The 26154-nt window shown below is 32.7% G+C and overlaps 2 protein-coding genes across 2 annotated transcripts in view; one reads left to right on the top strand and one right to left on the bottom strand.

Moving 5' to 3' along the window:
• The first annotated feature begins 352 nt into the window (after positions 1–352).
• LOC133202674 (acetylcholinesterase-like) lies at positions 353–7699 on the top strand. Its single transcript, XM_061338530.1, has 4 exons — positions 353–726; positions 981–2535; positions 5917–6110; positions 7529–7699. Exons 2-4 carry the CDS (start codon positions 1007–1009, stop codon positions 7666–7668), a joined length of 1863 nt encoding a protein of 620 aa, XP_061194514.1. The 5' UTR covers positions 353–726; positions 981–1006; the 3' UTR covers positions 7669–7699.
• A 4776-nt stretch (positions 7700–12475) lies between these two features.
• LOC133202672 (uncharacterized) overlaps positions 12476–26154 on the bottom strand; it is a 54413-nt gene continuing 40734 nt past the window's right edge. The window contains exons 28-31 of the mRNA XM_061338529.1: positions 19555–19638; positions 16899–17004; positions 16558–16705; positions 12476–13316 (exon numbers count right to left, since the gene is read on the bottom strand). Coding sequence (XP_061194513.1) covers positions 12774–13316; positions 16558–16705; positions 16899–17004; positions 19555–19638 — 881 coding nt within the window. The 3' untranslated portion in view covers positions 12476–12773. The remainder of the gene's footprint in view (positions 13317–16557; positions 16706–16898; positions 17005–19554; positions 19639–26154) is intronic.

The following is a 26154-nucleotide window of genomic DNA, read 5'->3' on the forward strand; positions in this document are numbered from 1 at the left end:
ATAACATTTAAGTTAAAGCTTATAAAGTCAAGATCACATCCAACGATTTAAAAGTACACGATTTGTATTAAATAACATGTTATGATTAATGAATCAAAACATTTAAAGGTATCAATTGTACTTGCATTTTCTAATGTATAATCGACTTTCAAAATGTTTATCTATTCTGATTAAAACAAAATCTATACAGAGTCATAAATTCCCTTAACCGATATTTTCAGAATCAATACCAAAACATGCATATAACCCAACGAATTCACGGCCAATATTGGACACACAATATACACATAATGAAGGTGAAATTCGTGTCATATTTTATCTAATTTTCTATTCCTCAAATGCAGTATACAACTAAATGAAGTATTAACATTCGCTTCTATCGATAGGGTTGCTACCATACTGCAAGAAACCCTCACAATGATTCAACTCGCGCGTTGGATCTTGGCGTTCCCTCGCAGTTGATTAGTTAACACTATGCGTGTTTTGGAGGTAAAACTCAACAAAGAGAGAGATCTTTAACGATTTCCTTAATAATATAGATTTAATTACAAAGCCGGGGCCATGGTATAAGTAATGGATGTTAAAGAACTTTAATAATCCATTTTAGATGTGAAAGTCGTGAAAGAAAGCGTCGTTGTCTTTCATATAGGATAAAGAGAGAGAAAAAAATCTTGAATGTGTGGATTAAGTTTATTTGATTTTCCGTGAAGGGGATCCATATTAATGGTAGGTATTTAAAGTGATATTCAATGAGGATGTAAAATTATTGTCCAAAGATATGTAAGGTAGTTGTCTACGTGCTTTGAATTGATTTTAATTCAATGCAACAGTATGCCTCTTTTATTAAGGCCGCCAAATATTTATTTTTCTAAAATCATCCAACTGAGGTATAAGGTGCATGTGTAATATTTGATTATGGTACGGGTTTGACTTATTCCCGTTAACATAATGCTATAATTTCATTACATTGCTTTTTTTAGACCGATGTCAGTACTGTGATGACGTCATGGATATTTGGGACCTGACATTCTTCGCTGCGACCATGTTTTGGTCATGTAACATAGTGTCAGCATCACATCATGATTATACAGAACCTGTAAAAACTGACAAAGGTAGCATTGTGGGTCTAAGACAACGTATAAAGGGATTTACTTTAGATTCCTTCTATGGTATTCCCTTTGCCAAACCTCCTGTAGGAAAATATCGTTTCAAACATCCTCAGCCTCCAGATCCCTGGAAGGAAATAAAAAAGACAGTTGATCTTCCTCCGGCATGTATGCAAGTGTATGACAATACTTTCCCAAATTTTACGGGAGCCGAAATGTGGAACCCTAATACCCCAGTGAAAGAAGACTGCTTATATCTTAATGTGTGGGTTCCTAAAACGACAGAGTCCAAAAATAAGTCTGTGATGGTATGGATTTATGGTGGTTCATTCAGTTTTGGATCTATATCGTTAGACGTTTATAATGGAAAATATTTAGCTGTAGAAAGTGACGTCATCGTTGTATCTATGCAATATCGAATTGGGTCTCTGGGTTTCTTTGTTGGTTCAAGTCCAGAGGCTCCCGGAAACTGTGGATTATTTGACCAACTTTTGGCACTTGACTGGGTACAAAGGAACATTCATAATTTTGGAGGATCGCCTAATGACGTAACGCTATTCGGTGAAAGTTCAGGAGCTGCATCTATTGGTCTACATCTTCTTTCCCCTCTGAGTCGTTCAAAATTCCAAAGAGCAATTTTACAAAGTGCGGGCCCAACAGCTCCTTGGGCAACTATCACTCGCGAAAAAGCCATAGAAAGAGGCAAAACGCTGGCTAAAGCATTAAAATGTGAAAAAGATTCAGAAATGGAAATGTTAGAATGTATGAGAAAGATAAATGAATCACAATTTCCGCAAAATGATTTTATACTGGATGCTAACATTCTCCAATTTCCCTTTGTACCTATTATTGATGGAGTGTTCCTGATCGAAAACCCTGAAATTTCATTTAAAAATGGAAATTTCAAGCGTTGTCCAATTCTTGCAGGGGCAAACACAAATGAGGGATCCTACTTTTTAGCATACAGTTACGGAGGAGTTGTATTCAATAAATCACATAGTAGTCCAATAGACAGAGACCAATATAAAATAGAGATGGAAAAACAGTTTAGGCACTTTCCACAACATCCAACAAAAATCAACAATTTTGTTTTGGACGCAATAAGATTCCAATATACTCCATGGAACGACCCCTTTGACAAATTCCTCCTTCGGGATGGGGTGGAAGCGGCGGTTGGGGACTTTAATTTCGCATGTTCCACTGTCGATCTTGCTGGGGAGTACGCAGCAGCTGGGCTAAATGTGTACTATTACTTATATAACCATCGCTCATCGGTAAACCCCTGGGGTGAGTGGATGGGAGTTATGCATGGGGATGAAATCATGTTCATCTTTGGACAACCCCTGGACAATGATTTTGAATATGAGACAAAGGAAAAAAGGCTGAGCAAGAAAATGATGAAGTATTGGACAAATTTCGCCAAAACTGGGTAAATATGGCTAAATTTTAAGACACTTAAGATAAATGAACAGAGTAAACTATTTTCGATTTATTGGAATGATTCAATTATAAAACACATTCCAAGCGAAAATGGTTTTAGACCACAGCTTTGACGATTGTCCGGCAAAAACATATGTACATGTACTTGCAAAAAGTGTCATTTTAGAATTTAATAATATCCTCTGCTCAATAAAACTCCCGCTACACATACAAATACACATACCAAAAGTCAAAACTAACAGGAGTTTCGCTCCATCGTAAAACAATAGACACAAAACCCTTGTAAAGATAAACTTAATTCTGTCAACATGAAAAACTTTCGACAACCTAAGATAACCTTGCATTGTGAGATTACTGTGCTTTGCAAGTCCTCGAGCTTCTTTGAATTATATGGTTTAGCTGTGATTATCTTTCAGTTATTTAATCGAAGGTTTGATTTCAGACATTTCTTGTCTTTCTTCTCTCTAAAGATTCATAAGAAAGAGACCTAAAAGTGCAAAAATACAGAAAAAAAAAACACGCAACTTTTTTTTAAATTTAACACTAAACAAAATGATGTTAACGATTAAAAGTACGTTGACAGAGAAATAAAAATATCCAGATACGATGTTCCTTTTCACTGCCTGCATTCACCACCTTGACATTTCAAAACACACCCAAACACCTCCGTACCCAGGAGGACTCATTGATTTAAAGATTTTTACAAGTACATATGACCTGGGCATTCTCCGATGTCTTTAAGATTTCATGCATCATGTGACTTGACTAAAAACATTTCTGTATGCATAACAATAAAATATCAATAAGCAATATCCTGGGTCTGAAACCTTAGATTGTAGTGTTAACACGTCCCTTGTCCTGCTTGGAATCTTACTGAGGTTATGAATGTCAGAAGAGGGGATACATTCCAATGTGATCAAAGTATCCTTTTTTGTATTATTGTGTATATAAATGTATAAAGTAGCTAATTTATTCAAAGGGTTGGGGGGAAAAATGAAATTCGCCACTTTCTGTCTCTTTTTGTCCAAAAGAGCAAAACAATAAAGCTTATGAGAATGGCCAAGTGCTTTCAGCTAGAGAAGAAGATAAAAATGTTTTAAAGGATTGCTAAGCACGCACATCGATTATATAAGTCAAAAGCTGATGGGAAGACTTTAACAGGCCTTGGTCCCATTTCTAATGTCACGAGAGTGCGGATCTTTGAACTAGTTATTCCAAACGTGCTTCTAAAACATGCTCCAATGTTTACAAATAACTTCACCCAAATTATGTATTTTTGTTTATGGAATATTGTATTACCTTCTATTCAAACTATCTTATATTATCCAAACATAGAATTGAACATTTAACAAAATATTAAAGAGAGAGAGGGGTCGATATATGAAGAAAAAAAAAATCCTTAAGCTTGTGGGTTAAAGAGTTCAATCACAGAGTACGGAATACTTACCGTATACATATAAAAAAAAAAATGGCTTATTTGCATGAGAAATTAATTTCAGTACAGCATACTTCCATCAATAAATGTATAATTTACGTGCGTATAATCTATATTTTTAAAATAAATTGGTAGAAAAAAAAATTGCAGATGCGAAGGGGACTTGACTTCGCTGGATCCCAGCATATACTGACGCAAAACATTTAGATGACTTAAGAGTCTTTAAACAAATTCAAATAAACAAGCCAAAAATATTTTCTGCTCCCAGTACTACTTAAATCATATCAAAACAACATATGGTGTATGATAAACCCATACCTGCCCATAGAACAGAACCAACAATATCTTCTTTTTAAACTTTTGAATTATGACCGAATTCAAGCAACTGGTGTCATGTTTTCTATTGCAAATGATATTAAAAGATATCGAATATAATGTATTTATTTTTTGTCATCTATTTTAGAAGACAAAAATGGTTTTACTGTCTTATTTTTAATCTTCAAAGATAGTATTAATAGAGATATCTACATGTATTCCAAAGTCAATCTAAGTTTAAACACATTCGTGTTTATTTTTACCCATATAAAATAAAATTTTCGCCTAACAACATCCGAAAATGAAGATTAAAACAAGAGGCCAATGGGCCACATCGCTCACCTGAGCACATTGGCTAGGAAAAGGCAAAATTCAGTTCAGTATTGAAAAGTTAATTATATAAGTGGTCCCAACCTATTGGGGGAAAGGGTGGCATTATTCGAACAAGCTTAACTTTACACTAACTGAGGATTCTTCAATATTTCTTTGACTATTAACGGCTTTTAAACATTTTTTAAAGATTATGTTCCTGTAAGTTTTATCTTCTACCCCCCCCCCCCCCACACACACACATCTTGGGGTTATTGATTGAATTGAACAATCTTGAATCTACACTATCTAGGATGCTCCAGTTTTGTATCAATAAGACTAATCATGGCTTTGATGTCCTCAAAAATAAGGATTTTTAATGATATTTCCTATATATTCCTTTGTAAAACTTTAATTGTCTATTGTGGCCCCACCCTACCCCGGGGGTCATGATTTGAATTAACTTGAATCTACACTACCTGAGAATGCTTCCATATAAATATGACCAATCATGGCTTTGCTGTTCTTGAGAAGATTTTTAAATTTTTCCTGTGTATTCCTTTGTAAAACTTTGACCGCCCGTTGCAGCCCCGTCCAACCCCGGGGGTCATTTGAACAAATTTGAATCTGAGGATGCTTCCACACAAGTTTTATTTTTTCTGGCCCACTGGTTTTTAAGAAGATTTTTAAACAATGCCATTAAAATTCACTAATTTTTAATCATCTCCTCTTGGAATAAGGCATGGCCCTTCATTTGAATAAACTTGAATCCCCTTAAGCCAAGGATACTTTGTGGCAAGTTTGGTTGAAATTAGCTTAGTGGTTCTGGAGAAGAAGATGAAATTATAAAAAGTTGACGCCGACAACGACAACAACGACAGACAACGGACAAATTTTGATCAGAAAAGCTCACTTGAGCCTTTGGCTCAGGTGAGCTAAAAACTGCACTTAGTTTGTTAAACATATGCTCGCAAACATTGATCTGAATTTATGATGACTTACAGCCCATTTTCACTGTCTCAAATTTTGGATCTTTTGTGAAAAAATAGTCGTTTGGACTCAATATTCGCTATCCCTGAATTTATTGTTTAAATGAGGCCTTGAATTGAATTCTCAAAATTTTAACCGTCTGAAGAGATTTTTACGTTAAAATTGTATTTTGTGTTTTCTGAAATATTCAGAAGTTTTCAAACAAGTGGAAACTAAGATACTATTTGTAGCAAAATGCTATTCTTACATATTTTTTCCAGATACATGTAAGTTCCTTTCTAAACTTGTAACTTTGACACGAATCTAAATGACTTTTATCAGAAATCCAAATAAAGAACCAGGCGAGGACAAAGCCCTGGATGACTGGCCAATTCACACATACAAAGGACGAGAATATATAGTACTGGACACCAAATTCCACGAACACAACAAAAAACCAACTATAAAGAACGCATTCAAAGTCAAAGACTGTGCATTTTGGAGGGAATATGTTCCTACGCTGATGCACACGACAGGTATGATTTTTGGATATTTTATCAAATAAATTTTCACTTCCCATTCCTGCAATGAATTTCATGATTTTGAGTTGTATACATGTACTTTTAGTATTTTGATATTTGTGCATTAAGGACATAGGATGCTCAAAAAATCTGTAAAACAGTTTGTGCAAGCTTGATTATTGCTAAATCACATATTTATCACAAAAATTAACTATCAAACCACTTTTTTTCATTCTCCACAAATTTATACTTTCATATCTATATTGAAATCCAAAAAAGAATTTGAATCTCCCAAAATAGATAAAAATTTTACTCTAATTTTACAATGTAACAAATGAATTTCAACACAAAAATTGCAAAAACAAGACGGTATTATCAAATCCCTACTTTCTCCAGATTTTGGGTATCCTGTGACCGTAATTTTTTATTAACATCGCGAATTGACAGAATGGTACAACTGCATGAAAAACAAAATGGTGCTGAGAAGAATTTCATATCTTTGAAATATTCTTTATTACTCGTCTTCTACTTTAGAAAAGTCCATTTTCATGTAGCTTTAAAACTTTGCTGTCATTAATTCCCTTCGTAACAAGTCAGTTTGCAACTAATGATTTGATCCCCGAATGGCGTGTGATTTGGAGTGTTTACTAATACAGCTGAGTGAAGACTTTGCCTCATTTTATCATATCAGGTGAGTTTTCATGTTCAATTAAAGCAAATTTTGAATTTATCTGAGAGACATTTAAACATATTAAAGGAAATGGGCGCATAAGACGTGCAAAATGCTTATAGCTTCTAATGTATAAAATATACAAAAGATATATTCAGTTCGTGAATATACTATTTAAAGTTCTTATAATTGAAAGGTATGAAACGTTTTCTGCGGGATATTCTTTCGGCAAAAATCATTTTAAGATATTGAATATTGATAATAATAGTGAAATCTTCACATACAAAATGAAAAGGGAAAAAAAAACTTTATGCATATCTTATTGTCGAAGTCGCTGTTCCTTTCCTAGATGATCTATAATGGATCTTCTGATAAGTGTACTTAAACTTCTGCTTTTCTTCATTTCAAATTTTAACAGAAGTACAGTCTAAATGTAATTTGAAACAAGATTTTATTTGTATTTCCCAACTACAGTACATGTATAGTACAGAGACCCTTTATTTATACCTTTTAATATTAACAATAAAAATGCAGACATACATGTATTTAGGGGTTGGAGATGGTTGTCAAGAACAAAAACTTTCGGAAAAGGTGGCTTGTCATTTTCTATTTTCAAATTTAACTAATCTACTATTGCCAAGATTGCTATCACTAAAGCAAAATTTATTTATATATACCTGGGATGCATATTTAATGCTCTTATATTTTTGGAAAAGGGTGTTTGTTTGTGTTTCAATTTTCTTTTTTTTTTCTTGTTTTTCAGCAAACATGTCCGACGTTGAACGAGAGTGGAAGTTAGAATTTTACCAATGGAAAACAAATTATATGGTTCAATGGCAGAGACAGTTTGATGAGTTCGTCAGAAACTACGAAGATCGCCTACAGTCGTGTAGTGCCCCTTAGAAAACGGGTTAAACGATTAAAAGCAAAACATATCAAACACTTTGTTTTTGTGTTGTTCCTCATTTTACAAAGTATTTTGTTCCCTGACTTATTAAATTGGTGTCAAGTTAAATTAATTTATTACATGTCTTTGCCTTCGTTCAAATTTAGATTAACAAAAAAAAAAAAAAAAATCGACGGTCTTCAAAAAAATATGCCTATGGGTCTTCATGACTTTAGGGTTTTGTTTCATATCGCACGTAGGGTCAACCCCTCCCAAGCAATAATTATTTTCTTATATTCAAAATCACACAACAGGGCGAGCCATTTCATAAAGTAATCGTTCTAGTAATAGGAAACAAGACAGAAAACATTCATACATTATCATTTACAAGACATTTATTATCTTTCAATTGATAAACATTATCAAAGCTTGCCACTGCAGTGTTTATGAGTGTTACTGCAAGATTTCTCTTATGTGTGACACCGTAGTGATATAGGAGCAACTATCGGAACGACCTCTTTTCGTAAAAGTGATATCGCAAAACATTGAAATGTAGATTCCAACACATGAAAAAACACAGACATTGGATTACTATGTTACAATATTATCTTGTGAAAAAAGTCGGTCGTCTGGGTAAAATCAATCTTTTTCAAACTTCCGGATTAAATTCTTTAATAGATTTAAATCAAGAGTATTAAATACTCAAAAAATCAAACGTAACGATTAAAACGAAGCGAATACTGCCTGCACTTAATCCCTTTATATATCTTTAATTCGCTGACAATTAATTCTTTGAGAAATACACCAAAACTCCGTACCCTTAGAAAAAAGGGAAAGGGGTAATATTAACACTCTTTTTCAGCTTTAAAAAAAATCATTTTTTTAAAGTGGCAAATTAGTTATAAACTTAAGCCTCAGTCATCATCGGACAACATTAACAGATGTCCAACGTCAGAAAATACGGCGACAGAACGGAAATCCATTGGCATTACGTTCACGAGCTCGAGTCTTCCCCGCCGGTGTTCATGTTCTCACGATCAGTGTAGGTGTATGAAGCATATAAAATGGATAAAAACCATGCCTTAACCGTATAAGCAACAGTCAACTTAAATACTTCAATGTTTGAGTTACGTACGAGTACCGGGTAAAACGAATTGCAAAACGCAACAGAAAAATTTGGGGGGAAAAAAGTTTTCGAAGATTAGACCAACGTTCGTGCGTGCGGTTGGTGCCCAGAACACGTCCAGTTAATCCGTTCTACAGCCGGTAGATGTCCGGCTCTAACTCAATTCTAATGGACACCAACGAAAGCAGACCGGTTAAGTACAAATGAATCGCATGAGTTCCGTATAAAACGCATGCAAACGCATAAAGCTACCGTACTTATAGCGGACAAGTTAGTCCTGTGGTGTCCGTTCCAAGTTTGGAATCTGCTCAAAACTTTCCACCGGATTAGATAGAACCAACTTCACTGGATCTTTCCGGTCATTTAACGTAATCGCCGAAAGAGAAACGGACAAGAAACGTACGCGAACGGAGACGAGCGGATTAAAAGAGGCATAATGCCTTTTTCCAGTACTATTTCGTCAACTAGATAAACTTAGAAACGAACTTTTCTTCCTACTAAATGAACTTCTTAATACGAGCTCATCTCTGTTATTTCCTCAAACCCAGCCTGTGTATTATTAGGTACGACGTATCACTTATTTTACATTATTTTAATTATGTGTTTAGTACCGGTATTATAATGAAGTATATATATATATATATATATATAATTTTTTTCCCGTTTACTTTATAGCTAGATTTACTTTTTCTTTGATATTTGTAAATACGCTAATTGTGGCCTTTTCGTATACTAAGTGCGCTATACATCTTTTTGCCATCTATTTGACGTCTGTGAGCGTTATCCGGAAATATGTGACTGAGGCTTTCATGAACAGTATAAAAGACAGGTTTGTTTTATATGTATATTGTTCGAAATCAATCATATGAGAATTGGTTCACAAAAATAAAACGTTTTTGAACATTTAAAAAAGAAAAAAAAATGTAGTACTCTTATAAGCTTTGTGGTATGGTACATAGTTGTGTTTCAGGAAAAATGTATACGCGTACATTCAAACAATTTTCTGAATCATATTCTTAAATGAATTTGACGAAGAGTAAGTGCTGAAAGCATTCTAATAAGCACAGTTTTCAGATAATTATGTTTGAACATTGGCATAGAATTCAAACAATCACATATCAATTTGATGTACTTTTAGAAATACTCGAATAATTGCGACTTCAGTTGGACAAACCAATAATAGACAATTTGATGGTAAACAGCCTAAATACACATGACGAAGAACGGGTTTATTACAGTCTGCATTTTCTGTCTGCTTTAAAACATACAAAACTATGACTATCTCAAACATTTTAACACAGTAATCTGCAATTTTCCAACAATAACACTTAAAAACGTAAAGCGGCATCGTTTTCAAGAGTGTGCATGCAAGATTAGTCCTTTTTTCTATATTTATAATAATAACTACAATAGTTCTCTTCAAAAAGTTTTACCCCACCCTTACCCACTCCCTCCCCCTTATTTATATCACCTTTACTATAATTTGATTCGATTGTATTTTATTGTATTAATATTATACAAAAGGTCCAAGCACAAGTTCTTACTGTTTTTAAATGCATATTGATTAAAAATGTGAAGATAACGAACAATGATCGATCTAGAAATGTCTATAAACAATACAATTCTGTGAAAAAGGCATAAATCACGGACCCCTGGAAATTCCAGAGGTAGGATCAAGTGCGTAGGAGGAGTAAGCATCCCCTGCATGTTGACCAGTCACGCCCGCCGTGAGCCCTATGTATTGATCAGGTAGACGGAACATTCCATAGTCAAATTCAGTATAAAGCCAAAGGCCCAACAATTGATATGAAAAAAGTCGGCAAAATTAAGATCCAGTGATAGGTTATATTTGCTAACAAGGTCATTATAACTACAATAAAATTTACGAAATGCCGACTTTAAACGAGGTTGTTGAAATCCTTGTAGCATCAACGTATCTGTCAGTACCCTGCCTCGGTTTAAAAATTGATCGTACCTGGAGCATGCTCTTGAATATCGAATAAGTTGGGAGATGTAAACACCATATGCAGTGATAGCGGGATATTATTGCATAAGTAAGGAAAGTTGACGATGGTAAAGTTGAAGTCATCTCGTTTGTCATACAGTTTAGTTGTTAGTTGGCCCTTATTGTCTATAGTCAGTAAAACATCCAAATATGAAACAGAAGTTGCATACTCTGTGGGGTCTTTTATTTCAAGATCACTGGGATATTTCGAATAGATATACATGTGAAAGTAACTACTGTTAATTGATAATACATCGTCAGTATATCTCAATGTCGATTTGAAGGTTACAGCAAGGTTTTCTTCTTCTCATGTAGAAGTTTTTGAATAAATTCTGTTTCATAGGGATAAAAAAAAACGGGTCGGCTAATAAAAGAACATAATCATTGCCCATCGAAATTCCAACAGTTTGTTGGAAGACCTGGTCTCCGAAGACTACATAAATGTTGTCAATGAAAAACTCCAGCATCCTTTTAATATCAACTTCAGAGTACTTGTGTTTAGAATCAGAGTGGTTTTTAACAAAGTAATTTTGTTGATGACCAATCACAAGATAGGAAAATTTCCAAAGACACAATATTATACAATTATGGACTTCAGTGTAGGTCGATATGTGGTTCTAAGGACCCATGGCAAGTGATATTGACCGAAGACACAGCCAATGAAAATTACGAAAATAATCTTCTTATATAATATTCCATCTCTTAGACTGAGCCACGGGGTCTGACATGAATCTACGAGGGGTTGTCAAAACGTTCTGGTCTGACGCCATAAAAATTATACCACGAAGGCTGTGCTTACAAAATTTATAAGGTATATAAAACAAGTACAGTTAAAGAAGTTTTGAAATATATACGACAGAATATTAACCCACTAAATGATCATTTCATGTGTACGTACTTCTCTGTAATAATACATACATGTATCTGACATACATGTAGTTTGACTCCACACAATATTGATTAGATGTGATTAAAAGAGGGTATGAATTTTGTTCATTGATTATACAATCTTGTTCATGGCAAGATACTTTTCTCATTTACGTTTTAAAAAAAAATATTTTTGATACTTGCACAAAACCATTCCCATCTTTTCTGAAACAATATCTTTGAAGAAAAGAACAAGGCAATGGTTGTTAAACCGACTTACTAAACCTCTACTTCCTCCTGCCCCCTTCCTTTCCTTCTTTCTCTTATTTGATGTTGACAAGCTTAGATTCCTCTATGATCTTTTGTAACAAAAGTTACTTTTAAATTTAATCATTAACCAGTCTGCTTTATGTTTAATACTAGTACATTCCAATCATGGTATTTTCATGTGCTTTTTTTTTTATTCCTCAACTTACAGTAGACAGAAGCCTCACTTAAGTAGTATGCCCCAGACTGGAAACTGTCCAGCCATACATGCAACAAAACTTTCTTTTTCAAACTTCTTGAATCTATGTTTAAAAAACAAACCCTACACAACTGGTAGTTAGACCTTCACAGAGCAAGAATCTATGAAAATCTGTGTGTGAGACCTAATGCTGATTTTTTCCCCTTATTCATTCTTTGCAACTGATCTGCAGGCAATGAAACAATTATTATAGAACAGGTGCAATCACATCAATGAGAAACAGCACATTTAAAGATTTTTTTTTTTATTTTATTGTTTTGTGCAATAGTAAAACATGCAAATTTATGCTGACCATACCAAATTCTAACATCAAATATAAATGATAAATCTTGATGAAATGTTTTAAAATTACATGTAATAAATGTGTGTTTAATACATGTAACAAATGCACTTTAAATAAGTCAGTATCAAACTGAAAATATAAAATATATATTTCATTGCAACTTAGTAAAAACATCACAAAATAAAACTTTTTTTCTCACTCCAGCACTACTGTGTGTCATTGTACATTTAGTGAGTACTTTTCAAACTCTGGCATGGATTTTTACAGCACCACACAAAATTCCTGCCTTCCATTTTCTCCCCACTACAAGCACTATCACTCAATCAGGCAATTATCAATATGAGCATTAAGATCCACATTAGATATATCCTTAAATTCCTGCTTGCATATAGGACAAATTAAGAGTTTACTGCTAGTCTCTTTCTTCCTTTTAGTCACATTAGCAAACATGGTGGCTAGATTTGACTGTTTTTGCCTCTTGCTTACAGGCGATTCCACCCTATCACCGAGTGGTCTTTTTCTGGAAATCTTTGACAAGTCTGAATTTGACTTTGATGTTAAGCCACTCTCCACTGCTTTGGAATGATCATTATTAGGAGATATATCTTTTTTATTCACATTAATTGGTGTTTCTTCACAATCACTAGATTTCTTTTCCAAGTCATCTTTAGCACTAGTACTGCATGTATCATCATTACTTAGACTAGCTGGTTTGAAGAAGTTCTTGATGGTGACTGGAGGTCTAAGAGCCCTTGTTTTGCATTTCTGGTTGACAGGAGTCACTTTCTCAATGATGACCTGTTTTACTTGACCTTGATCGGGTTGTGTCAAGGACAAACTTGATCCAGCAGCACCATTCTGTCAAGAAATTCACTTTTACTCATATTTCACATGAGACTTTTCTGATTAATAATTCTATGTATTTTCTTCTATGTAAGTAAAATTGATACACCTAAGGTTTAGATTTATTATTTGCTATGCATGAAAATATTATTGGAGAAAGAAAACATGACATATGTGCTGTATTACAAACAGTAGAACACAGCGGTAAATTGTCCTTAAAATTGTATCATCGAGAATTTGAGACTCTATCTGCTGATTTTCTTTTTGATCTCTTGGTTGTAATGTTTCTATTATTCCTTCATTATTACTAAGAAATTGGCTGACCAGATTCCTATTGATCAGAAGACCTACTTAAAGCCTCTGCACTTGCTGGTTTTTACAATCAATCCCCGAAGTAAACAAGTGTGCACTCCATTTTTTTACTGCATCTCTCAATCATATGTCTACAGAGTGAAATGTCGGAAGGGATCTTTTTATTATCTTCACTTCAGTGTGGAGTTTAGATGTGTAAATACAGAAACTGCAGTACAGAACTCAGTTACCAAGTGGGCAAAGGCTAATTGCCTAAAAGAACTAAGACTTGTGGTGAACTCATTATTTGCTGCTTATCACGTAATCAATAAATTCCTCATTAAACTATCTTCAAGAAAGTTGTTAATAAGCAATTATATGGATTTCCTATACGATCATTAAGTAAGGCTTTGGGTTTTTGTCATATGAAGAAATAATCAAGGTTGAGATGGTGGTTATTTAAAATAAACAATAAATCCACATATGGCTGCATTCAATATCTGCACTTGTAAACAGTGGACTACGTCCTGGTGTCTTGAATTTCAAATATGGCCAAATATTGTCTTAACAATTTTTTTCTTCATGTGGGGCTTATTTACTTTTTTGTTTTGTATAAGTTCAAAAATTGGTCTGGTAATAATTCATTATATATGAGCTAGGATTAACAGACCAGAAAATTTGTTGTTCTTGCCCCATTGATTCAAAATATTTGACAAATTGATTTCATCAGTAGACAGAACAAAATGCTCAATACAAAGTACACTGTCCTGAAAATTTAATTTATAACTCTCCAGACAAAGAATGAACTCCCTAACCCATATGAAGGACAAATAATGGGTTTATGACCTTAACTCTATAGATAAAATAAACAATTTTCATCCAGAAGGCTAAATTAATTTTATCAATTTGAAAACATTTCACCCTGTATCTGCCTGAAAATAATACTTTTCATCAAAAATTAAATCTATTTTTTTCATTTTTTTTTTTTTTTATTTTGATGACAGCTTGGGCTGTGTCAATATATCGATTAATCAATACGTATCAATATTCAGGAATGTATTGTATCGAAAAAATAACTTCCAATATGTATCGGGCAGGCAGTTTTTCTTATAATTCTGTGAAAAAAGTTGGGAATTTCAGTTACCAAAGATTATTCTTAACTGTTTTGAATTAAAACTGGTTAATAATGAAATGAACATTAAGGAGATAGCACATCTTAAATAACTATTACAAAATACATAGACAACTATATTTTAACATGTTAGTTTACATGCAGTCATTAAAAGTTTGAATTTGAAGTACTGACTTTGTAAAGATAGTGAGACCTGAACTTCCAATTTGGTAATTTATCAAATTTATGCCTTAAATGATTTACAAAACTTTTTTGATAGACTTAATAAAGAATCCAATATATCGCATATCACTTTATGAAATATTGTATGGTATTGAAATATTTTGCTCAATACACAACCCTGAAGACAGCAACTTGAAATTTAGAAGATTATCTGAATCATGAAGCAATTTCTCAAAATATTTTCATTCACAAGATTAGTGCAAAAAATACATGTATACAAATAGAGATGTTTCTGTAGGTTTAAAACATATCTTGTGTAAGCTAGGGCTGGGTCAATACAACATTTTCTATATTGATATGTATCACGATATTTGAGCCATGATACGATTTGTATCACGATATGTTGAACAAGTTATAAAATGTTCTTTGTATTGAAATGAACAAAACATTTCTTCACAAATAAGAATAATTTATTCAAGGAAGTTGTACATCTGTTGTAAAACAAAATTATTTTACACAAGTGGTGTTTTTCATTATGTATTTCATATTTATATTTTGCATATTTATTTTATATATTTAACCCAAAATGTTAAGTAAACAAAGAAAACATATGTCAGAATTTTTTTTGCGATATTTCCATATTTCTTCATACATATCAAATGCGCATCATCCTCACAATGAATCAATATTATCGATATCTTGATATATTGTCCCAGCCTAAGTGTAAGCCCGGGGAAATAAAACTTTGTGTCATTATAATAAATGGGACTATAAAGGTATATATAACATATTCGTTAGAAACTGTATCATATAAATGTAACCCTGTTAACTGTCATCCAAACACATATATACAGTTTATCATGATCATGTTTATTAAGAATTAAAACAACTTCTTATGTGTCCTTACATAAATAACTAGCTACCTCAATTTGGAGATCATCATGACCTAATTTTGGGATGTAATACACTTGAACCTTCACGTGACCTTGAACCCTCACAGTAAAAAAGATTTAATCCAGACATGATACAAGAATGCATAGCCCTAAAATTCTTTAGTGAGGTCAGTGTGACCTACTTTTGTGTCATGACACACCGTAACATCAACTGACAAGGTCTGAACATTTTAGATAAGTGTCAGGTTTGATGAAAAAGCTTCAATGGATGGAAAATTAAAACCATTACCATTTAATATCCAATTTATAAAAATATACAGCACATGAAGTGATGATTACTAGGAGTGAAATTCACTGCGATATTTTTTCTCGGTTTGATACACGGTGCAAAATCTCTAATTTTTGGATCGGTTCATTTTTCAGTCAGGATCGTTATTCGGTCGGGTTTGGCATAAGGTAAAACACGTTACTTAGTATAAATAAGTATAGAAAATGTAAATTTTTTATGACTGATAGTTTGTAAAATAATTTTTGACAGTCAAAGAATTCTAATCAATTTCTTCTAGTCAATTTGCAAATAAAAATTCGTGAATTAAGTGACTAGATTCAGTAAAAGAAAGCACAAAACAAGGTTGAATTTGTTTCCTTCTATCAAATGTATCGTATCGAGACAAAATCATACAATACGTATCAAACCGTGAAGGAGGTGTATCGTTTCACCCCTAATGATTACACAAGAAATTTTCAAAGTTTAGCCTAAAAAAGTAGTAGAACTTACTGCCTGTAGCACAAGCTGTTCTGCCTCTGTCTTTTCCTTCATGATCTTTTCAACATGAGGTATCAACACTGCTGGATATCGAATGCCTACGACTCGTTCCCCATTGTTCAGTTTCACCCTCACAACCCTGATATTGGATTCAGACTTACTGTGAAAGAAAAAATTACGCTTAATATTTCATACTCCATGTAACTAAATTAGTATTGTGCAAGTGAAATATGTTTTCTGAACTAATATTTGTTGATTATACGCCAAGCAAGCATTTGAATCACAACAATAAAATTGAGTGTGAATTTTCCATAAAACTCTAAATTTGCAAGAATAGTCAGTTTACACCATACCTTAATCCTAATTTATGAGCATTGCTACTCAAAGTGCTCTCCAAGGTGGACATATGACTCAAGATATTTCCACAGAGTAAATGAATCGTGTAGCACCTGCTGCCCACTATCAAGACAAATAACAGTCTTATTCGGAAATTGCACTAATGTTTTTTATTCAAACAAAGTTTATGGTTGTAAAGTCTCTTTATAATAGCTGTTTTGAGCTTTTGGACATAGTTTAAAAAAAAATTTTATAGCTAGAAAATTATGGCTTCAAACTGCTTTTGAAAACTGTTTTCAAAGTTATGCATTTAATAAAAACAATTCTACCTACCAACCTTATTTGATAAGAATGTAATACTAAACTAACATATTATTTCTTAGGCCTCGCTTATAAAATATTATTTTTATCAGTATTATACATGTGCATAAACTCACAGATAGACATATTTCATGACACTCTTGTAAATTGCCCATCATCTATATCTGGGGTTAATTTTGAAAGACTAGATGAAATCCCACGCAAGCGCGGGGAATTGAATTTATACCACTACCGACAGAAAATATATTTTAGTTCTCTATTGACAGCCTACCGGCTTATAGCAGGAACAAATACTTTGTTCAGCATGCAGGAACAAATACTTTGTTCAAAATCCTGCATGAAGTAGATTTACCTATCCAATCCCCCCCCCCCCCCCAAACACCCCCCCTTTTTTGTTTTTTATTTATTTATTTATTTTATTTTTTTTTTAAACTTGAAAAATAGTAATTTCATTAATTGACGTTTATTGTGAAACCTGTTATACTGTGTTATGGTTATTGTACTTCAGATGCTTTTTTAATTTCATTTCCGTCAAGGATAAAAGCAACGAATATGAACATTTTACTAATAAATTGATGGGGGGGGGGGGGGGGGGTAAAAATTCACAGGTACTTGGTTTATAAATATGTATGTACCTTATTGACAGGTAAAAAAGTAAAGTACATTTTTACATACCAATAAGGTACAAACATATTTATAAACCAAGACCCAAGTACCTGAGTAAAAATTAGCTTTTATCGCCCTATGAATAGGCTGAGTATTTGATACAAAAGACTAATCTGCAATAATGTAGCCCTCTCCGATTTTTTTTTTTATTTGATCTGATATTTTCTGGCCTCTCTCTCTCTGCCCCTCCTCCCCCCCCCCCCTTCAAAAAAGGAGAGGGCTACATTATTGCAGCTATAAAAGATTGTATTTAGAAATTAACTGTGCATTGATTAAAGCGCAAAATTTTACATCTTTAATTGTATCTGAACAATACCTTATTCATTAATTTTCTCTTTTCATGTAAGCAAGTTTATTACGAAGTACAAATTGTACTTCGGGTTCGTTGTCACGATGCGCTCAGTAGGAATATATATAAATTTTACCGATAAATTTATTGGGAAAACCTACTACATACATGTAAATGTAATAGTCTTTCGATATATAATTATATTCACAACTTATAGTGTTATCAGTGATTTACCATTATTTCAATTATGACCATTTACACGAAAGCTTTTCTTATGGTCATGTAGCTATAATCGCCTCCTTTTTTTCTTAACATCGGGCTCGATGCTATATGATGTTCTAGAAGCTTCCGTCAATATAAAGATTGGTGAATGACGAAAATATTTTGCACATTTCCCTTTTTAATCGGTTATCAAAACTTATTTCTTTTATATCATTTAAATCGAGTTTTAATTGAATAATTCAGTGATGACGTTTTATGTAATAAATAAACGATTGCTTGTTGTCAGTTTCATTAAAAATTGCCAGTAACTTAGATCCGCCAACCGGAAATGCCACCGTACTCACGTTTTAGCTATTTCATGGCTGTTTATAGAAAATGAAAGTAGACTTTTAATTTAATGTACGATACTTACTATGCGAGTGAAATCTAAACATAGTTTACGGACATCAGCTTGTATCAAGTGTATTGTTAGAGGAGTAAGTAAGAACTCTAGTGCACCCGTTTCGGAGTTTATTTGCAAAATTTATTAATTTATAAGAATAGATGTTAAAATGAGTACAGGTATTATCCATACCAGATTCAGTGATGATTCTGTGAATTGGCCAAAATATCTAAAATAGTTTGGGGGTTGAGGGGCTGATGAAATATGGGCTTAAGCAATCCCAAAGTAAGTTTAAATGAGTGACTAAAATCGAAGTGTGACAGTTTGTTCAACAACTTTTACATCCTGACCTGGCTGAATGAACCACCGCACCATTGAAAGGAAGTCTGAATCATCCCTACGTTTGTGTTTACCTTACTTGGAGATAAAAGCAAATGTCTGGATGATGCAGACTAGATGAAACATGGACAAAACAATTTGAATTTTTTACCTGGACTAAAATGGAAATGGGTCGCTGCAAAAATAGAAAGTATACTGAAATATTGGAAAACACTCGTTAATATTGGATTCTTGGATTCAAATTAGCGGAATTCCACTAAATATCGGAACAGAATCATCACTGCAGATTTTTATTAATTCAATTATCAAATGTGTTATAAAATATACATGTATATTAATAAAGTGATTTTTTTTCAACAGATGAAAAATGTGCAGAATTTGTGAGGAAACAATGCCACTACAACAACCAGTCCTGTGTAGTGTGTAATCTTCCCCAGTCCTCCCCTTCATGTACCTCTGCAGGAGCGGCCATGTTTACACCCTCTACCATGCATGCAGTGGTCCTTGGAGTCATCATACTGTTCCTTCCATGCAGATTCTAAAAATAACCAATCAAAAATAAATTTTGGAAAAGACTTTTTCTCTCCTTCAACTAAATTTATGATTCAAGTCTTTTAACTACCAAGATCATCAAACTTTTGAATTTAACCAAAAATTCTTGCATAAAGAAAACCTTGCCAATTATTATGAAAAGAGTTTGAGGTACTTTTGAGATTGGAACCACATATTTTCATGGATTTGGAATTGGCATCAGTAGACCCCAGGGTTGACAGAACCATGTTTTTCTCTCTCTGTCGAAGAGAGGGACACTCATTTCTATGCAGCATACATGGCCAGGGAAAAAAGTGTTAATTTATTTTTTTTCCTTGATTACCCTCCGGAGGTAGAATCAATAACGTTCAGATAAAAGACTGATCACATGATGAAATCATGGCGGGCTTCAACCAGGTGGAAACATTGATGAGGGATTTTACCTCCTGATAAATCTTCCAAGGCCAATAGAGCTCGGAATCTTAGCAACAGGGGTGACAACAGGACAATGGGCAATAGTAATGATTTAGATCAATTTTTTTTCCCTATCGTAGCCAAAATAATTTTGTTTTTCTACAGCACATACATGTAACATGTAATTTGACTTAGACCTTGTGCAATGCAACGTTGTGTGCAATCAGTTTACAAATGATAATCATTACATTATCTAGTATTTCACATTTTGTCCAAAGCAAGTCATTAAGTACTAGGTATCTAGTCTGAACAATTTTACTCTATATAGATTTGACTGTTGTTTCACAGATTTTTTGCAAATTCAACACTTTTTCCTTATCATGGTGACACTTCTTGTCTCTTATCTTTATAGATACACAATTTGTTCAGCTCATTAATTGGCAGTATTACATGCAATTAAACTGGATGGATATAAATATAAAAAGAAAGCACAACTTATATGTTGAAAGTCATTCAAATTTTATGCATGATTGTATAGTACTGTATGTGTTCTATGGCATATTCTATCCCAGTTCAAATTGTATCTTAGCGTCATCTTCTCAAGCCTGTACTGTATTGATTACTAAACTCTGAGAAGTAATTAACACATAAATATTAAATTTAAATACATGAAATACACCAATTCTATCTTTACAATGTGTTTTTTTTAATATAACAATATTGAATTTAAATCATTTCACTTAAAAAAAAATGACTATATTTGCATCTAAGAATATTTTACAAGCAAAAAATAAATAAACAAATTAACAAATAAATAGAATAAATAATACAAATAAAAATTGAACAAGATAAATTATTCAGATCAAAAAAGAAAAACCAAATTCATTGCATTTCTGAATGCTGTGTGGGTGCATAAACATTTATCGAGAAACACTAACAGCATTCTTTTTAAATCCATATGCCAAATGAATATTCACACCGAGTAAAAGAATAGACTGCATTTTGTTGTCGTTAGTTATAATGATCTTTTACTTCATGCTTCTAATTTCACTATAATATCCCATGACATATGTCAATTCTTTCTGCCAAATTATAACTTCACATTCCAACAAGCTACATCAAAAGAATATTCATTAATTTCCCAATCAATACAATCTTCATTGCTCAGTGAGTACTCAATTAATTAATACATTTTTTTTTCTTGAAAGCACACACTGTTCTACTTTGGACTCTTTTGTAATTCAAAGAAAAATAAATGGACCTTAATATTAACTCAATTCTGATATGATCAAAAAAAAATTTTTTTTAAGTAATCTACATGTTATTAAGATCACTTGGATTACTTTGTACATTTAAATAATATCAATCTTAATTTTTTCCAAGTTTATTAATTAATTTATACACAGTACCTATATATTTAATGTATATGTGATCTGAATATTTCTTCTGATAAGAGACCTTGGGTTTTTTTTTTTTTGTTTTTTTTTTTTTTGGTATGGGAAGAGTATTAATTTTTACTTCAGCCTGCAGCTTTATTCTTGCAATCAATGCTTATGATGAAGCCATCTGATCAAAATGAATTGTATCTTTGTATCAATGTGCTTCGATGTACATTCTTGGTTAATTAAAAACAAAAGAAAGAATTATTGCTGGATAAAGAAACAAAGGCTGAATGCTGTATTAATTTTTTTTTAATTGTTTTAATATTATGTGTTACAGTAATGAATGAGAAAAACTCTAATGTGGACCTTCTGCTGTTGAAAGATGAGAACAACAATTGTTCAATAAATGCAAGATAACCACTATGTCACAACTGTAGAAATGCAAAAAAAAAAATATTTGAACAAGTCCAATAGTACATGTTACCTCCAAATTTTGAATGCTAATTTACACATCAACATAAGCACTTGTATATATACATATATTAGTATGTGATTTCCTGTTACACTTGTACATGCAAATTAGTTTTTGAAATATATTTTATGCACTCATAGCATCTAACCAATTTTTACTTTTGAAGTTTATTTAAAATCTATGTACTGTGTTAGTGTTTTTCATGTAAAATACTGTAAATATTTTGTACAAAAAAAATCTTTTTGAAATTCTGTAATTTTTTGTGTGCTTGTTGAACACATACTGCAATGTTGCTCTATCAAATTTTCTTTTAACTGATGACCTTTTATCATTTTAAAGTTTAAATAACTACCTTACTAACAAATCGCAATTTCAATGTTAGCAATTGCATCTTAAACTAACCTGTAATTCTCTTATAATGGCTTTCACTTAGTAATTTTGTAATAAAATCTCTTGAACAACATATGAATAACTGTTTCTAGACAAAGTTTACAAGCTAAGGTGGTTAGAAAGCATCTGATCCTGCTACAAAGAAGGTAGCTGATGAGTCAATAATGCCAAGTCCTATCACTTAATACATTACTGTATACAGGAAAATTTTTGCCCCCATTTAAATTTATTTTTGCCCCTTTCGCCCTACTCATAGGTTGGCGAATTTAAAACGGGACAATTCAAAGTACACAGTATAATTTCTTAAACAGAACTGTGACTGAGCGAATTTAAAATGGGGCAAAATTGATTGCAAGTCTGAAAGGGCAAAAATAACACGGGGCGAAAATAAACCTGTATACAGTATGTGGCTTACTTTTGATCAAACACAGAGGACCTCAAAATATTTAATATATTCCTAAAGTGTAAAAAAAAGATTTGTGTCCAAAAGACATGAATATTAAGGTCAATGTTGTAGAAGAGTGATAACTCAGAGGCAAAGGTCAGATAGCAGGTCACCTTCAAAGGCACCTAGGGGCTGTACCCCCCCCCCCTTTCCATTTTTTTCTTTTTTAAATCTGGGGTAGACACACCCTTTTCATGTTTTTGTATTCTAATATGCACTACATGATATCGATTATGTAACCCTTTTGTCTCCAGCAAATCTTTTATATGTATTAATTTGTTCGTCTGTTGTTTTAATAAGTGACGTGCGGCATGAAAGCTGTCTCCTCACTGGTTCCAAGGGTCTAGCTTGGAAGGAGCAAAATAATGGCAGGCCACAATTTTAGTGCCATAATCTGCCAAAGGTTTGTGGGGAGCAAAGTGGACCAGAAACCCATAATTTGCTTAAGGAGATGGGTATTCAATGAAAAAAATCTTTTTTTCAGAATAGGGCAATAATACAAGACCTGAGGGAAGGTTAAAGACACATAATCTTTGAAATGCTATTGCCAAGTTGAAGATAGATTTTTGTGGATGTTTTTGTAGAATCCATTCCTATATGCTACAAGATTTACGTGCAAAATTAGAAAGTGTGATCTCAAGATCAAAAGGAATGACACTGTCACACAATTTCGACTTGAATACATTGATCTTCTCAGATGTATCTTTATATTATATGTACGGCTGAGTATCAGCTGGGAATGTTGTATTGCAACATACTGCGATATTTTTAACTGTATTGCGATATGTATTGCAATATTTTCAATAACCTTTAAAATGCTCTTTTTTAAATTTTTTTAAAACCTCCATTTATAAGCAGAATGTATAGAACAATTATAAATATGCTGTAACAAAAATGTTCTTGTTTATTTCACCACAATTTTGCAATGAAAGGCAACCATAAAACAGCAACCTGTTTGGCTTGATTGAAAACGTTCTGACATACTAAAATTCATATTTTACTTCAGAAATCTAAAACCCAAGCATTTGCCGGTATATCAATACTAGTAAAACATATCGCAATATGATATTTTTTGTTAATGAATCACAATATACCGGAATATCGACATTATTACGCAGCCCTAATTATATGTGAATGGAGTAATCCTTTATGTTTGTAAATAAAATAATCTCAATTCTTCAAGAAAGGTCCAACTGATCGTACGATAAACATGAACCATGATCACAAAACTCTGGCCTGTTCAATGTTCTCAACGAAATGTACAATATTGTATGAAGCTTTATGATAGAATTCTTGTGTTCCAAACAAATGAGCTTTACACAGATTCAAAAGGTGCAAGTTCTACACAACAAAAAAGGGAAAACAAATGCCTGGCAAGGATTTCTGACCCCTTATACTAGGATGAGGAAACTTGAACAGAATCAAGATTACTGTCTAGTAAGTGTGCATTACTGTCATTCTAAAGTGTCTTATTTAACCATCACTTTTACTGGAAGTCTACTTCTTGCTTGAAGACTCTATATTAAAATCAATACATAATAAAGTTATAGTCTAACCTATATATTCATTGACTCTGTTCCAACCAGAAACCATGCTAGATGTAAGTACACTAGAAATATGTCCATAGTACAAGAATGTCACGCCCAAGGTACATTTGTATTGCAACATGAAAGAAATGTATCTGGTCTTTTTAATCTGAGGTAATAGTAAAATATTATGAAAGAATAATGTTTATTTTTTTTTCATATTGTCATTCTTTATAGCATAGTACGTGGAGTTGATTCATACCATCTATCACCTTACAGCTAAATGATGTCTCATTGATTCAAGTTCATTTTCTCATATTACATGTAAGCAAATGTATACATGATCACTTAAAGTATGTATGGTAAAAATGTTCTTAACTTACAAATATTTATCTGTGAATGGAGTTTTAGTAAGTTATTCTTTATGAAATTAATTAAGATGAACTAAGATCAAAACGAGGAAAAGGAGAAGTTCAAGGACATAGGAAGGTCAAGGTCAGGAAATCATGACATTGTTTTATTGCTCTTAGCAAGTCTTAATATATTATGAAGTTTAGTGAAAATAATTTGAACAGTTTTTGTTTTTTTCTTTTTTTCTTTCTTTTTTTTTGAAACTGAGAAAAATGTAAAATGATAGAATAGTGAGGTCAAGGTCATGGGAAGTTAACAGTTAATACTGACACTTTTGAATTGTTATCACTATATGTCTTTGCATGGATTTTAAAGAATCTCAGTAAAGTTAGTGATCATTGGAAGGTCAGGGTGACACAGAAAGTCAAGGCCTGACAATTATGACACACTTGAATATTTTTTACCATTTTATATCAGTGTTTGAAGAAAATATCTTGACAGTAATTTTTTTTTAAATAAGATAACTTTATGTTACTGCAAAATGATAGAATAGTGAAGTCATGGTCCTATGTAAGGTCACAGTCAGAAAATTCTGACACATCTTGAATGGTGCGACAGATGCACAGATGGGAGGATGGAAGATTGAGGTGATACACACTATATGCCCGAGAATTTTTGATGACGGGACATAAAAATAAAACTGACCAATGAATCTACTAAAGAGCATGGATATGTGACATAGGCATAATTACATTTACATCCAACACAAAGTTTCTTTTTTCTCTCAAAAAGGCAGGGGCATCACTAATTTGAAAAGTATGATAATTAATATTGATGGTTTTACACATGAAAAAGTGGATGAAAATATATTGGTAATTGAAAAATCAACATTTCACAAAACTGTGACATTAACATACCATTTAAAATCAATTTCATCATCACAGAATGCAAGTTCCCTTACATCAGATTATCATATTTTATGTAATTAAAGAATTTACAAATTGTGAAAACACCAAAAAAAGACCCTGCATGGAAAAGGATCCAAAAAATATATGTAATTTCCTAGCTACATAATGACATTTGTGGAGAAAATATGAAATTTCTGATAATTTTTTTTAAAGTCCTTTTTTAAATGGACAGGGCAACTGTCAATTATTAATTGTAGCTATGACTCTTAGACACACCATCAGATTCAATTTAGAAAATACCAATATATATCTGCACAGGAGTTTCAGAAAGAGCGACTATAAATTTCCAGAGGAAAAAAAATTAAAGACCCCACTATACATCAATGAAATTTTTGGGGGGGGGGGGGACTCTGGGGAAATTATATCATATAGTGTAAATATGGAGTGTATCTACTTAATTTTCAACATACATGCTATTAACTCCAAGAAAAAATGTTCTCCGACAATGAAGTGTTGCTGAAAAGAAATCACTGTTGCTTAGTTAAATGAGAAAAGCTCATGGAAATAAAGTGTTCAATTAATTTATTACGGCCAAATGGGCAGTTCAGAATGCTTGAATTGAATACAAATTGCAT

Source organism: Saccostrea echinata, unplaced genomic scaffold, assembly GCF_033153115.1.
Source record: "Saccostrea echinata isolate AGI-Se365-2 ecotype Australia unplaced genomic scaffold, CSIRO_AGI_Sech_v1 ptg000047l, whole genome shotgun sequence".
In the NCBI taxonomy this organism is placed as follows: Eukaryota; Metazoa; Mollusca; class Bivalvia; order Ostreida; family Ostreidae; genus Saccostrea; species Saccostrea echinata.